Source organism: Neltuma alba, unplaced genomic scaffold (genome assembly GCF_004799145.2).
Source record: "Neltuma alba isolate B1F8T4 unplaced genomic scaffold, ASM479914v2 tig00013177_pilon, whole genome shotgun sequence".
Lineage (NCBI taxonomy): Eukaryota > Viridiplantae > Streptophyta > Magnoliopsida > Fabales > Fabaceae > Neltuma > Neltuma alba.
The window spans coordinates 104,660-120,349 of record NW_021637487.1 but is presented as its reverse complement, the minus strand read 5'-3'; the positions used below and the strand labels follow the sequence as shown (position 1 = coordinate 120,349).

General features: G+C 31.5%; 1 protein-coding gene across 1 annotated transcript; it reads left to right on the top strand.

Moving 5' to 3' along the window:
- Positions 1 to 2,691: 2,691 nt before the first annotated feature.
- Positions 2,692 to 5,131, top strand: LOC114735093 (putative glucose-6-phosphate 1-epimerase). The gene is made up of 9 exons (XM_028922749.1): positions 2,692 to 2,943; positions 3,110 to 3,256; positions 3,340 to 3,414; positions 3,542 to 3,598; positions 3,698 to 3,855; positions 3,964 to 4,095; positions 4,249 to 4,351; positions 4,440 to 4,539; positions 4,642 to 5,131. The coding sequence occupies exons 2-9, from the start codon at positions 3,179 to 3,181 to the stop codon at positions 4,857 to 4,859; spliced, it is 921 nt and encodes a 306-aa protein (XP_028778582.1). The 5' UTR covers positions 2,692 to 2,943; positions 3,110 to 3,178; the 3' UTR covers positions 4,860 to 5,131.
- The last annotated feature ends 10,559 nt before the right edge of the window (positions 5,132 to 15,690 follow it).

Here is a 15,690-nt window from a genome sequence, read left to right as displayed (position 1 = left end):
AATTGAATCATTAGATACCCATATAATAAAATTAAAATCTAGGCATTCCATCTCATGTTGTCTGTTGGATAAGAGATTCTAATTGGAATGATGGTTCTTGGTGAGAAACAATAAGAAACACAGCGATATTGTAATTTCAATTTTCAACGCAATGGTGATGGATGAGTTGAAGGGAACAAAATAAGGTGCAGCTTCTTCTGTCTTTGCTTTGGTCACATCACCGCCCATGCTTCATAAAGTATTCTTTCTATCCCCTAAATTCCCATATTCTTCCAATCTTCTGCCGCCATGCACCCCCATATTCCTCAACACAGATGCATGCATGGAGATCCATATATATTTATATTAGGAAAATCTCTATGTGAGTTTATAATTTAATGATACTACTACCTCCGGTCCTAATTATAAGAGCCAGTTAATTAATTTGAGGAGATTAAGGAAGTAAGTTGAGTTAGTTATTTGTCCTAAATAGGTGTTGTTTTTCCTAAAATATCCTTACTAATCAAGTGTATTAACTAAAATTCTTATTATTAGAAGGGCTAGTTTAGAAAAAATGTATAAATACGAGAAACAAAGTGGATTGGAGTCTTATATTTAGGACCAAAATAAAAGTCAAACAGGGTCTTACATTAAGGACCGGAGATAGTACATATTAATATTTCAGAAATAAAACACGTGACAGCTGTAATCAGAAAACTTGACATAATAATTATAAGAAGCTTGATTTAACTATAGGTCTATATATTATAAGCACAAATATTTTTCTTCGTAGACATTAAATATTGATTTTTTTGGTAAAAAAAATTCAAAATTTTGATTTGTTAACTAGCTTTTTTTTTTTTTTCCAGAGCTAACCCTATTACCCCCCCCCCCCAACCACCAGAAAACCTTTTATTGATCTGAGTTTTATTTTATTTTATCTCCACTAAGATCCGCGTAGACTGAACGCAACACAACTGGTACCTCAGCTTTACGCACCAAACAAAAGCATGAGCACTCCCCATGACTCTCCATTTGCACGTCTCAAGTAACATTTTGATTCTTCTGAAAAAATTTGTTCATTTCTGCTTCACTCATCTTTTCATTCCTAGTTTCGTAAACATCCCTCTTTTTTCCCTCCGGTGGCTAGCTTTTTGCATCATCACAGCGATGATCGACTTGAAAGATTTGTGTGATTTTTCTTAAAGATTTCAGTGACCACTCAATCAACGGAAACAAGTTATATATCTTTACGTAAGTAAGCTTTAGGAGCATGCATGGACCCACCACGAAGACTACTTCACACCGATAAATTCGTCATTATGATGAATTAGAATAAGAGAGCCAAAGTGTATTTGTTCATCAGATAATTGAAAACCAGAAACAAATTTATTTAGCTCAAAATCCCAAGAGCCGTTGTTTATGAAATTACTGAATAGGGATTCATGGATAGGACATTATTTAATACAATAATATTCATGGGATATAGAACTATTATAACAAAGACGAAATTCTTGTGATACTTTTGAGTTAATTTTTCAACGCTGCCACTCCATTAATTACACCAAGAAGAACCAAATTTCACTTTGATATTCCACCATCCTCACTGCTCATGCATCAGTGCTGATATCAACTGCTTTGAATTAATTAATATATCTCAAATATAATTGTATCTTCATTATAATTAATCAAGTGATGACAAGATTTCCTTTTCAGGGATAAAAAAGCTAACATGATTGTATCTTCATTGATTCAATTTACTTCAAAAGTTTTCTAATGCTGACATTCTTAATTGGTGGGCTAGAAATACTTTTATTAGCACTTTTACCATATGAGGCTAGTTTACACGTGGGGTTTAAGTATGGAGTCTGATGGGCTAGCGGTGGAGAGTTTAACTACAAAGCTTTTATAAATTTTGGAGAAAGAATGATAGAAAAATTAGATGTATGTATATATAGGAAGCCTTTATTACTACTTCCTCCTACCCTAAATATAAGAGCTAATTGATTAACTTGAATATATTAAAAAAATAAGTTAGGTTAGTAATTTGTAATAAATAAGTGTTTTTTTTTATAAAATATCTTTACTAATTAAATTTATTGGCTAAAACAACCATTATTAGAAGGACTATCTTGAGAAAAAATAAATAAATATGAAAGACAAAGTGGATTTGGATCTTACATTTAATACCAAAATAAAAGCCAAATAAGGTTTTATATCAAAGATCAGAGGTAGTATATGACAATACTTGGTACTAAAAAATTACCCAATATAAGTTTTGAGATTAAAAGGTTATTTTCATCTAAAGTATTCTAAAGCTTCTTTTTTTATTATAATCATCCCGATAATGTTAAAGACATAGCAATGTCCCCTATCAACAAAATGAGGTTCACCTTTTTCTTTTCCTCTCTCGTTTTTTTTCTTCACTTCAAATTTTATTAAATTATACACACTCTTTAAAAAAAAAAAATTAAAATGCTAAGGAATCCGAAGTGGGGGAAAGGCACACTAGGGAATGAGACGTATAGAAACGCACAAATAAGAACATCAACATCGTGACATAACAGGAAATTATGGTACGCGAAGAGTTTCCCAGATGACATGGCACCAAAGTGGTGGGCATGGTCCTCAGGAGGGAGGAGCTGAACCAATGGCAACCCAAACATTAAACGGTTAACTGAAAACCCCAGTGCCATTTGGCGGTAAGCAACGGAGAATCCTATGTCAAAGGCCTCTTCCTCGTCAAGTTTCATGCTCGATTCCGTCTTCACTCTCGTGCCTCTCCCTTTTGTCCTTTCCTCTTTCACAGTTTGCGTCTGTAACCTTATATATACATAGCTAGACAATCTCACATGCACCTTCGCAACAACGCAGAGTTATTGCTGCTTCTCCTGCTACCTCTCGAAAATCCAAGCTCATAATTGGTTCCATTCTGTTACTATATAGATACACATAGCCTCAAAAGTACGCTATCCCCATCTCTTCCTTTCACTGATTCAATTGGAAAGTTTTCTTCTTTCTTTCTGTTTCCTTCTGCTTTCTGAAATTTCAGCAGTTCATATTTCATACTGTTTGGTTATGTGTTGTGTGAATTGACAATGAAATGTTCTGTGGTTTTAATTGGTTGCAGCTGGATTGGAGTAAAGGGAAAGTGAGTCCTCTAGTGAGCAGCATAAGAGCAAGGTTACGGCCCAGACCGATGCCGTTGAATATATTTCAGGACTTAGATGGATTGCCCCGTATTATATTGACTGAACCTACTGGTTCATCTGCAGAGGTAATTTCTTCTGCCTGAATTTACGCGTGTTAAGCTCATATTAGGCTTTCAGGTATGAAAGTGCTGTGGATGAATGGTTTCAGGTGCTTCTATATGGAGGCCAGATTGTTTCCTGGAAGAATGAGCAGAGACAAGAACTTCTTTTCAAGAGCAGTAAGGTAAGAAAATTCTGTGTATTTTCAAGTTACCTTCCATTTACTCAGCCCTTTTATTTATATAACTGTTCAGTTTTTTGAGTTTCTGGAAAAATTTCAAGACATGTATGGTGATTTTACGCTCTGACAGGCTAACTGGAAACAACCTAAATCAATCAGAGGAGGGATATCAGTCTGCTTTCCTCAGGTTAATTACCTTTTTTTTTTCATTCAGTGGCACAGACACTTTAGAAAAGTTCAAATCCATGTGCTGTGAATTCTAGTTCAACTTTGATGTGTTTAGCAGTTTGGGAATATGGGTTCGCTTGATCAACAAGGATTTGTAAGGAACAGATTGTGGTCACTGGACAGAGACCCATCTCCTTTACCTCCATCTGACAATCACTCATCCGTGGATCTGATCTTAAAGTCCACCCGGGAAGATTTAAAGATCTGGCCACGAAGGTATGCATCATGCCTTCAAACAAACTGTGAATAACTTTTTTTAATCTCTTTCTTTGGTAATTAAATGCTGCTGAACTGAAACTTGTTGTTTGATATTGCTTTCTGCAGTTTTGAGCTCAGGCTTCGCATCACCCTTAGTGCTGGAAAGCTCGTTCTGGTTCCCCGAGTCAGAAACACTGACAATAAGCCCTTATCCTTTACCCTTGCTCTCTGCAACTACTTAAGTGTATCAGATATCAGGTGTTTACATTTAGCTCTCTCTCTTTTTCCAAATAAAAACACTATATGTTTGTATTTATGGCAACAAATTTAGAACTAGGCCAGATGATGCAGCGTAATGGTGAAATTAGGACCTTTTCTTAATGGTTATGCATGACGGTGTTGAAAATTCAGTGAAGTTCGGATTGAGGGGCTGGAGACACTTGATTATCTTGATAATCTCGTCAATAGAAGCAGATTCACAGAGCAAGCAGACGCAATCACTTTCGATGGCGAGGTAAAAAACACGCAGATCTTACATACATAATCCTTTCACCTTCCAACATTTAGTTCGACTCACAAGTGCTTACATGATGAACCTGTAGGTGGAAAGGGTTTACCTGCGAACACCATCTAAAATCGCCATCATAGACCACGAGAAGAAAAGAACATATGAGATGAAGAAGAGCGGCATGGCAGATGCAGGTTTTGACATATATGTTCCCATTTTATAATATACTCAGATCATTTTGATGATGATGGAAATTAAAATAGCAGGATATTTCTGACAGTGGGGTTTTTATTCAGTGGTGTGGAATCCATGGGAGAGAAAAGCGAAGGCGATGTATGATATGGGCGATGAAGATTACCAGAGCATGATATGTTTGAGTTGTGCAGCAATTGAGAATCCAGTGGCATTGAAGCCTGGTGAAGAATGGAAGGCGTATCAGGAGATCTCCACTGTGTCTTCCAGTTATTGCAGTGGACAATTGGATCCTCGTAGGGTCATCCATGGCTTTCACTGATCTTCTTGATCGACTCACACACACATACACACACACATATATGTCCGTGTGTTGAAAATAAAGTGAGTTAACTCATGTATCCACAAAGGAAGCTCCATCATCTGATGCAGGGACTCCAGTTTTCTCTAGACAAGTTCATCAGTTGATCTTTGTGGTTTATTTAAGTCAGGAAAAACTGAACCTTTTTGGTTTGGTTATGTTGATGGTGTCCTACATTTCACTGAGGTTTGTGTGAATAATGCGAGTAATGAGAAGCTCTATATTTGCCCACATGCATTACTTTGCTCTTTATTATAAGTCCTTAATATAATGCCTATTTAACTAATTTGACTAAATTAAGAAAGTTAAGTAAGTTAGTTGATTATAAAAAATATGACATGTTTTTTCTAAAATACCATAATCATCTTTCTTAATATTCTCCCTCCCTCACTTAGCTGATTATAGTTGAGGGAGTATCTATTAGGATAATTTAGAAAAAATTAATAAATATAAGAAATATGTCTCATATTTAGGATCAAAATTAACTTAACAATTAGGTCATATATTAGAGATCAGAGGAGTAATATAATTATACTCAAGTTGTTCAAATATAATTATACTTATTATTATAATTTCAACGGGCTAGATTTAGAGTCTTAAAATGACGAATTTATTTTTCTTTTCTTTAAGAAGTTAGAATTACAATATCATTTTTATTTTATGCATCTATTAAAATAAAAATATTTAAAATATAAAAATTGATTTAATTTAAATCTAGATCACTCGAAATCAATTTGGACGAATCAGAGTGTGCTTTTAAGTTTTAAATTCCATGTTGAGCAATCATGGCAAGAGTGTGAAATGGGGATGGAGGGACAAGCAATTTGGGTTCTTCTCGGTCTTTTGGGTTATCGTCTATTTGTGTTTGTAATCGTTTGCGCTGTGTTTGGGCTGAATTTGGGCCGGAGACTGATATTTTCAGATTACCATTAAAGCCCAACGAACTGAACATGGGCTTTGATGACACTTTGATTACATATTTAAATTAGTCTACATCCCCCAACGGGAATTGGGTCTAGCGGAAGGGGTTAGTCCCTCACAACGTGACGAATCAAGATTCGAATTCTCATTAGAAGAAGTGTCCACATTTAGTGTCTGACAGTACCTCAAATAGGATTGTCTCTAATAGGAGGATACCTGCACTTTAGCAAAAAAAAAAATAGTCTACCTCCAACAAAACTGAATTTTATTCTGAACGATTTATCAGATATATAACATTACCTATAGTAAACCCCAAAAAAAAAAAGATATAACATTACCTATAGGCTGTAGCCCCATAAAGTGTTTCATTTATAGCCTAAAAAATGAAGCTGCAAATAATTATTTAAAGGGGAAATTCATGATCTTAACACGCAAATATTTTCAATAATTTTAATACGGAGAGTTTGAAATTTTTTTTTAAAAAAAAACCGCGTCAAAAATTCAAAATTTTACATCAGTTTATAAAAATCTTTTGGTTTTATGGGTATCATATTTAGAGGCATAGACACACGCGAGGTTGATTTTGTGGGCTACAAGCATTTTATTATCGGTGCAGCACAACACGCGCCGAAATGGTGGGAGGTTCTTTTTCCTTTTTTTTTTTTAATACTATTTAAATTGTGACTTTGTGAGTCAAGAAAGTTGGAAAGACTATGCATATTGGGTAGTTGAAGGGAACAGAGTGTGAATTCAATATTTTTATTTTAATACTGTTGCTGATTGCTGATTGGTTGATAGATGCGGTAATTGTTTAGTCTTTGGATAAGTCAATACCACCAACCCATCACCTCTTTGTAATTAAAAAAAGACCTCGGACGAGCGTATGTATCCCTCCAGGATCTTGCCTTTTTTGTTTCTTTTTGCTTTTTGTTTTTGCCAGCGACTCTAGGGACTTGTCATGTATTACTAGATCCTAAAAAAATAAAAAAACAAATATACTACTTCCGTTCTTTAATATAAAAATTAATTAACTAATTTAAATATTTAAAAAAACTAGTCAAGCTTGTTATTTATAATAAATAGATCTTGTGTTTTTTAAAATATCCTTACTAATCAAATATATTAGCTAGCACTATTATTACTATAAGGACTACCTTGAAAAAAATAAATAAATATAAATGACAAAATAGATTTGAGTTGTATAATTATAACCAAAATAAAAATCAAATTAGTTTTTATATTAAAAATCGCCAACAGTATATTGTTTCTTTACCAGTACAGGAATAATCTCTTGAACTAAGCTTACAGCTAGCTTTGGCATGCCTCAATGAGCCTTCTACTATTCATTTCTTTAATCACTGATCGAACATGCAGCCTTGTAAACAGTGTCTGCCGCTGAACCAAGTTCTCCAAAGTTTCCCAAGAAGACGACGCACAAGTAAAGAAACTAACAATACTAACACTCGACGTAAAATAATTAACATTGCTGTGAACACACACACACACGCGACCCTTGATATGTCCGAATAGTGAGAGCGCCAAATGGCAGGCTTCTAGGTACCTTCGTCCCTTCTCCCTGCCTTTGGCATTTGGGCTTTATTCATTATCTTTGTTTTTTTTAAGTCATACGTATATTTTTACTGAAAATAATCATATTCGAGACATTATCAGGTATTAAATATAGATATCTTTTTTAACTAAGATTCGAATATTGATTTATCATGTTGTGAGAAATTAATCCATTCTACTAGACCTAACCTTACATTGGTTTATTGTCATTGTTATTTTGTGATGATGAGTTTGCACGCCTTGGTTGTTTGAAGTTTAATTTGGCAAAACCAAGTTTGTTTCGCAGAACGAAGCTTCGTATTCATCGTCAAGCGCTTTGTTTTTACTGGGGATGTAATACTGACAATGAAGTAGAAGAGAGAGAAAGATGGACAGCGAAAATATGTACCGTGACAGTTTCGTGGATTCATATGCGCATATTTATCGATCGATAGCTGTTTGGCAGTATGAAGAAGGGATATCCTCTTTGAATATACCGTGTTTTCAAAAGCCAAACCAAAGCGAAGGAAAGTGAAATATTCCTCCGATCCTTATTATAAGATTTCATTTAACTTTTTATTTGGTTCTAATTATAAGACCTTAATCCATTTTGTCTCTTATATTTATATATTTTTTCCAAGATAATCTTTCTAATAATGATAGTTTTAGCCAATATACTTAATTAGCAAGGATATTTTAGGAATGACAACACTTATTTATTATAAATAACCAACTTAATTTACTTCCTTAATCTCCTCAAATAAATCAATTGGGTTTTATAATTAGGACCGGAGGAGTATCACTATAACACATTATTCACGTAGAAATACACAATTAATCCTGAGGAATATAAACACTGTATGTTTAAAGGTACAAAATATATAATGGATCATGTTAACAATAAGTCATAAAACATATAATTTATTATTGATTGTACTTTTGTTAAATTAAGGGGGACGTATATTTTTAATGAAGCTGAATACTACCTCCAACCCTTAATATAAGATTCTGTTTGACTTTTATTTTAGTTCTAAATATAAGACCCTAATCCACTTTTTCTCTCATATTTATACATTTTTTTTCCAAAGTAGCCTTTCTAACAATAATAATTGTAGTCAATACACTTGATTAGCAAGGATATTTTAAGAAAGGCAACACCTATTTAGGACAAATAACTAACTCAACTTATTTTCTTAATCTCCTCAAATTAATCAACTGGCTCTTATAATTAGAACCGGAAGTAGTATTTGAGAATAAATGCATATCATTGGGGAGATTCAGCTTGGAAAGAGACAAGAGTATGATCTTCACAGAAAAAAAACAAAATACTAACAATCACAGTGCACTTCCTTTTGCATATCTTTACTTTCTGGGAACCAATCCACACCCCACAAATTCAACCCCCCTCCTTTCCTTCTCTCTCTTTTTTTTTTTTAATAAAAAGATTGTTTTAATTAAAGATTACAGAGTTAATCTGCACATTAGAAAGTATGGAAGCAAAATCCCCATTGCATCACACAAATTAACGAGCCCATATAATCGATTTGACTTACAGTAGTTCTTAATAGATGAGTTAGTTGACTAATTTATGTAACATCCTTAAAAAAAAAAAAGAGTTATTTTTTTTCAAAAAAAAATATATATATTATATAATATTTTATTACTATTAAATAATAATATTTTATTAAAACAAAAAAAAACAAAAAAAAATGGGGGAAGGGACAACACGTTCAGCTTTCCACCGAAAGCTGAACGTATTTAAGAGGAAGAGGAATTTGGGGGGAGAGTTTTTGATTGAAGGAAGAAAAATATGGAAGGAGTATTAATGAATGAAGAAAAATTGAGGAAGGACGGTTGGCAATTTGAAGAATAAAAAGAGAGAGTGGTCGCAAAGAATGGGAAGAAAGAGTGAGATGCGCAGAAGGAGAGATTGAGAGAAAAGAAGAGAAGTGTTAGCAGTTTGAAAAGTCATACAAGCTTTGAGGATCATATAGATACATTAAACACTTCTTTCTATTAAATTTTTTCCTTATGAATATTTCCTATATATTTAGAGCTTTATATTAGTAGTATCATTATAATGTTTAGAGAAAATTTTGTGATCTGGGTATAGAGTAAGTATTGAGTTTTGAAAATATTTGACCGTAGAAATTTAAAGATTTATTATTAAGAAATTTTAATTGGTTTAGATTTGTCAATTTAGTACCTATGATATTTAAAATCAAATTTATTTTGTTGAAAAATCTGTCACTTATGATATATATCATATTTATACCGATTAAAATTAAGTTAAATAATTTATTTGGGTTGTTTGATATATTATTGAAATTTTAATCGGTTTATAGTTGTTTATTGATTGTTTTGAGAATTTTAAACTAAGATTTTGGTTGGAAAATGTATCATTCAAGATATATAGAATGTTTTTACCGATTAAATTTAAGTTAAATAACTTATTTGGGTTACTTAATGTATTATTGATATTTTAATCGGTTTAAAATGTAAAATAGGTTAAGACTATATTATTAGAAAAATTTTGAAACTGGAAACTTAAGTTATAAATTGAGATTCTTACAATATTAGATAAAAACAATATTTTATAAATATTTATAATTTAAATGAGTTATTTGGGTAGAGAAAAATTGTTATTTGAAGTAAGAATTTTTGGATAGTAAATATAAGTATAGATATTATTAATAATAAATTCTATGTAATTTAAGTTAATTATTTGTATGTATATTAAATTGTATCTATATTATTTGTAAATTATCTTGTACTTCGGAGTTTGTAATTTGCGCTCTTATTTCTCAAGCTGTGAGGTTAAGCTTGGAGTAGAGGTAACCGGGGTTAATTTATTTTATATACACGCTTTGGATTGTAAGGTGTTTATTATGTTTTTATTTTCTTAGTTAATTTGTAAAAGTATGCCTGTGAATAAAATATATATTTTATTATATGACAAATTTTGGTGAAGTGGGAAGTATGTTGATCTAATTATGTTTGAGTTGTGTTTTATTGGAAATTGTATTTTCGTGTAGTACTGAATTTAATATACTAATATTATGTTATTAAATGAAATGAAAATGTGTTATACTTTGTTTGAAATTATATCATCTTACTTTGAAGATTGTGATATTTTGATTTATATTGTGACTATGCATGGGGTTCATATGCGGAGGCTGGGATTTTGTTATGTGGAGGATAATTGTTCTTGAAGCCCGCGCGGCATGCCTACACTACGGATCCCAGTGTTTGGCCTTATTGTTAGACCCCTGTAGTTCTTCCTTTTCCTTGGCCCGGAATTGAGAATGAACTCTTGGGTAGACACCTCTTGCACCATAGTCCATTCTTGGGCGGTGTAGGTACAGGAGGGGGCCCGTTGCTTGATGTGAGTGGGGTGACCTTTGGCCGGGTTACTCAGCACAGAAAGCCCGGGTCCTTGTCAATGAGTCATAAGGAGGAGCAAGGTGATGGGAGGGCATATTTCATTGTGTTGTTGCATATATGTACTTTTATATGAATTGTGTTGTGGATGGAGAGATATACTCTTTTTATGTGATTATATCTATTAAAGTACCATTTATTTCTTAAACTATATTTAAGCACTACTTCACCAACTTGCCATCCTACTTGTATATGTCATAAATTAATACTTGGTTACTGGGACTTTACGTCTCACCCCGCTGTTCATCAATACTTTTCAGGAGAGCCATCTAGTTTGGCTCGGCGCGAAGGGAAGCAACCAGAGGCATAGGCGAGCATAGCCTAGTAGTCCTCTTTTGGTTTAGGCATGTAATGTTATGTATATTGCCATCTTAGGGCCCACGACTGTGTTGACGTATACTTTCTTTTGTTTGGATGACTGTATTTGATGGAATACTGTTAAAATGGCTGCAGGCCATAAGACTCTGCTGTGTGCGATGTATGACTTATGGGCTGGGTTGAGCACCCTGTGTTTCTTGTGCCCTAAGTCTTTGTGGGATGAATATTATGTTGGGCTTGTGGGCGGTTACTGTGCCTTGAGGTTTTGTTCTACATTGTTAAACCCATGGGTGTTTTATGCATCCTGAGCTACTTGGGACGTTTTCGAAATAAGTCAAACTCTTTATAACCATGGTAGTACTTTAACACTCTAACTCAATTCTTTTTCTACCATGGTTATCATTTTAAAAATGGTTTTATAATTATATATTAAGAAGAGGTCTTTTCAATTTACATATATTAGAAAAATTAGTTAAATTAGTTATTTATAATAAATAGATATTGTATTTCCTAAAATATCCTTTTTAATCATGTATATTAACTAAAAGTCGAAAACTACTATTTAATGAAACTTTTAACATGTACAACTACCAGAATAATTATCTTAAAAAATACTTCTCCTGTCCTTAATATAGAACTCAATTTTTGAGTTGGTTTTGATCCTAAATATAAGACTCATTTCTCATATTTATCAATTTTCTCTAAATTACCCTTATGGATACTCCCTCAACCATAATCAAATAGAAGAGGGAGATGGGGTATTAAGAAAGATGATTATGGTGTTTTAGGAAAAATGTGTCACTTTTCTTATAATTAACCAACTTATCTAACTTCCTTAATCTAATCCAATTAGTTAAATAGGTCTTATATTAAGAACTGAAGAAGTAAATAAACATGAAAAACAGAATGAATTGATATCGTATATTATGATCAAATTGAATATGAAACTAGTTTTGAAATGGTAATTCAGTTAGATTGACAAAAATAAATGTTTTTAAGGGCTATTAACTCAAGTAGCAACTGACACACTACTCTTTTTTTAAACGAGAGATTGCGAAATCTAATTCTAAACTAATTGTGTGGTGGGTATGTGTGGACGTATATGTTCCTCTTTTTATGGAAAAAAAAAAACCAAGTTTGAAGTAAAATTGAAAAAAAAAAACAAATATTATGAAACTTGAGATCAATCACACTGTTTTCCATCTTCATGTACTTTTCATATATACTACTATGATTATAATCAAACGGTTCGTACATATTTTAAGCACATTGGAAGAAAATTTAGTATAAAAGACAATAAATTAATTTTGCTCCAATGAAAATCCATTCAGTAGATAATTGCCCCCTCCCAAGATGGGCAATTATCTCTTTTAACTACTCCCTCCGTTCCTTATTATAAGAGACAAATAACCGAAGTACGTTGATCAAAAAAATAGTTAAAATTAGTTAAGAACAATTAATGTGTAAAAAGTATAATTGTTTTTCCAAAAATGCCCTCATTAATAAGGAGAGAGAGCATGAGAGAGAACAATTAAATTATTAAAAGAAAGAGAAGTGGGAAGGAGAGAGAGTGTGAGTTGGAGATAATAAATGTGGGTAAAATAGGAAATCAACACAAAAAAGTAGAGACAACTTTTAAGTGTCTCTTATATATAGAAACATGCCATAAGCATCAAATGTCTCTTATAATAAGGAACGGAGGGAGTATTGTAACATAGTACGCTGCCTTTCCGAAGAACATCGAGCTTAACTGAGTTCTGTGTACCATTTAATAATATTTGTTTTAATTTAATTATTCTGGATAACGACCTTAAAAAATTGTGGATAGCCAAGATCGGATTCCAAAGACTGCATGTCACTGCACCGAAGAGATTAGGGTATAACCTTAATTTTAGGAGAATGCTACCCCCTCAGCTCTATTTTTAATTAACAAATATACCTACCTTTTCAATTATCAAGAAAAGTGTTACAAGTGAGTACTTTTAACATATTTATTAGAATAAAGAAAAACTCTAAAACTCATTAGCTATATTTAAAATTTTAACTATACTTGTATTAAACATGCGTACTTTAAAAATTAAGTAACATATACCAACATTTAATAGGGATAAAAGGAAAAACTAGGAACACAAATTTAATAACATTTATCTTACAATTATGATAAAGAAGTGTCTTTCTAATTTATAAATAAGACTAGAGTGGTAAGTTAATTTAGCTACAGCTTAAAAGTCTTTCTACATATGACACGACGTATATATTAATTGTGAAATGGTTGTTTAGATATAGAAATTGGAGTTGGCAGGGAAAAAAAAAAAAGATGTGGAAATTGGAGATCATGTGGTGTCCAAACGACCAAACGACATTATGGTAGAAATATGGAATGACTTGATCGTTGTAACATTTATTGCAACGCGTGTGCGATACGCAATTGGCCAATTTGCATGCTGCAACAAATATTACACAATTTGTATAAAAAAAATATTGCTAGTTTTCGTTCTTAATATAAAAACTAATTTGATTTTTAATTTGATTTTAAAAATTAGACTCTAATTTATTTTTTTTATATTTATCTATTTTTTAAAAAATAATTCTTATAATAATTACACATATTAAGTGTTTTATCAAATGGTAATTTTAGTTAATATGCACGATTAGTAAGGGTATTTTAAAAAAAATAACAACTATTTATTACAAATAATTAACTTAACAAATTTTTTTAATCTATTCAAATTAATCAATTAGTTCTTATATTAAGGATTGAATGTAGTACATAATTTCATGTTAAAAATGGATAATCTTGTTAATCTTCTTTCTTTGGTTTTTTATCATGCGGTAACAAATAATCCCTCTTTGATATATTTTTTTTTCAAGATTAATTTACTTGATCCTTAATATAAAAGTTTGTTTGACTTTTATTTTGATCATAATTATAAAACTCAAAACTACTTTCTCTCTTTTGTATTTATTCATTTTTTCTCAAAGTAGTCATTGTAATAATGATAGTTCTAGTTAATAGACTTGATTAATAAGAATATTTTAGGAAAGACAACACATATTTATTACAAATAAATAACTTAATCAGTTTTTTTAATATATTCAAATTAGTTACTAGCTCTTATATTAAGGATCGAAAGTAGTATATATTAGTGAACCTAAATCTATTTTTTTTTTTAATCATAGATATCCCCTCGTGTTGTTCTAATGATTGAAACGAATATATCAATAAAAGATAGACAAATATCTAACGCAAAATATAGGTCGATACAGTCATACAGAAAAAGAATTCATGGGACCTAGCATGTGAGACTTACACATACACAGTGTGAGATTATAACCAGTCAATAATATCAAGCTGTCGTTTCTTTCGCTTTTTTCCCCGGAAAGAAATGCACATTTATTAGTTTGACTTGTTCTTACTAAAATAAAAATATTAAAAAATATCAAATTAAATGTAGAATATCTGAAATTCTCCTCTTGATTTAAAAATTTTAAAAATTAAAATTAAAAACTTACATCTGTTTTTTATTAAAATTTTATAATATTCTTTTTCCATTTTTTTAAATTGTGTTTATTAAAATTTTTCCCTCTTCACTCCCCTCCAATTCCCTCATATCTCACACCATGTCAGATCTTTCCGATTTGATTCATTTTTTTCTTCTTATGCTTGTTCCTTTTTAAAAATTTAATTGCGCGTATAATAATTTAAAATGTTCAGATTTAATATTTTAAAAATATTACTCAGATATGATAATTAAAATTCACATAAACAAATAAATATATATTTATCTTAATAAACATTTTTTTTATATGTAATAACTCGAGCACTAATTATATTTCTTACAAAAAAAATCCACGCTTAACAAAAAAGCTTAAAGATTGTGATTGATGTCATTGTGCTATGATATATATCTTAACAGAGAAAATAAAACACAGGAAAAAAAAAAAAGAAGAAGAAGAGGACGAAAATCAGTTTGAATCAAACATCCATTGAGGCAAAGGACGACAACCAAAATGTTGCGGCGTGGTGATTGGTGAATGCTGATATTGGGAGGAGCACTGACAATTAATGATTTGATTTAGAGATGATGATCCAAATAATTCATTACTGGTAATTATTGATCTTCATTATTTTCCATAACTGATCGAACCATCAGATAACTGAATTATTAACTCGAACGCACGCTTGACATTTTCTGCTAAGCAAATACTCACATTGTACGATCTACCCAATAATCTCGACCTTCTATTTTTGTTTTCAAAATTATCAAAACAACTAATTCAATTCAGGATTAAAAAAAAAACTAAATTATTGAGAATTACTATAAAATATACTCCTCCGATTCTTAATATAGAATCTAATTCTTGAGTTGGTTTGGTCCTAAATATAAGACCCATTTCTTATATTTATCAATTTTTTCTAAATTACCCCTATGAATACTCCTTCAACTATGATCAAGTAGAAGAGGGAGATGGAGTATTAAGAAAGATAATTATGGTGTTTTAGAAAAAATGTGTCACTTTTCTTATAATTAACTAATTTACCTAACTTCCTTAATCTAATCAA

What these genes read in the sequence shown, in the direction of transcription:
- LOC114735093 (XM_028922749.1), top strand. Translation starts at nt 3,179, where the DNA reads ATGCCGTTGAATATATTTCAGGACTTAGATGGATTGCCCCGTATTATA. An exon ending in TTCTTTTCAAGAGCAGTAAG is followed by an intron (nt 3,415 to 3,541) that starts GTAAGAAAATTC and finishes ACGCTCTGACAG; the next exon opens with GCTAACTGGAAACAACCTAA. An exon ending in CAATCACTTTCGATGGCGAG is followed by an intron (nt 4,352 to 4,439) that starts GTAAAAAACACG and finishes ATGAACCTGTAG; the next exon opens with GTGGAAAGGGTTTACCTGCG.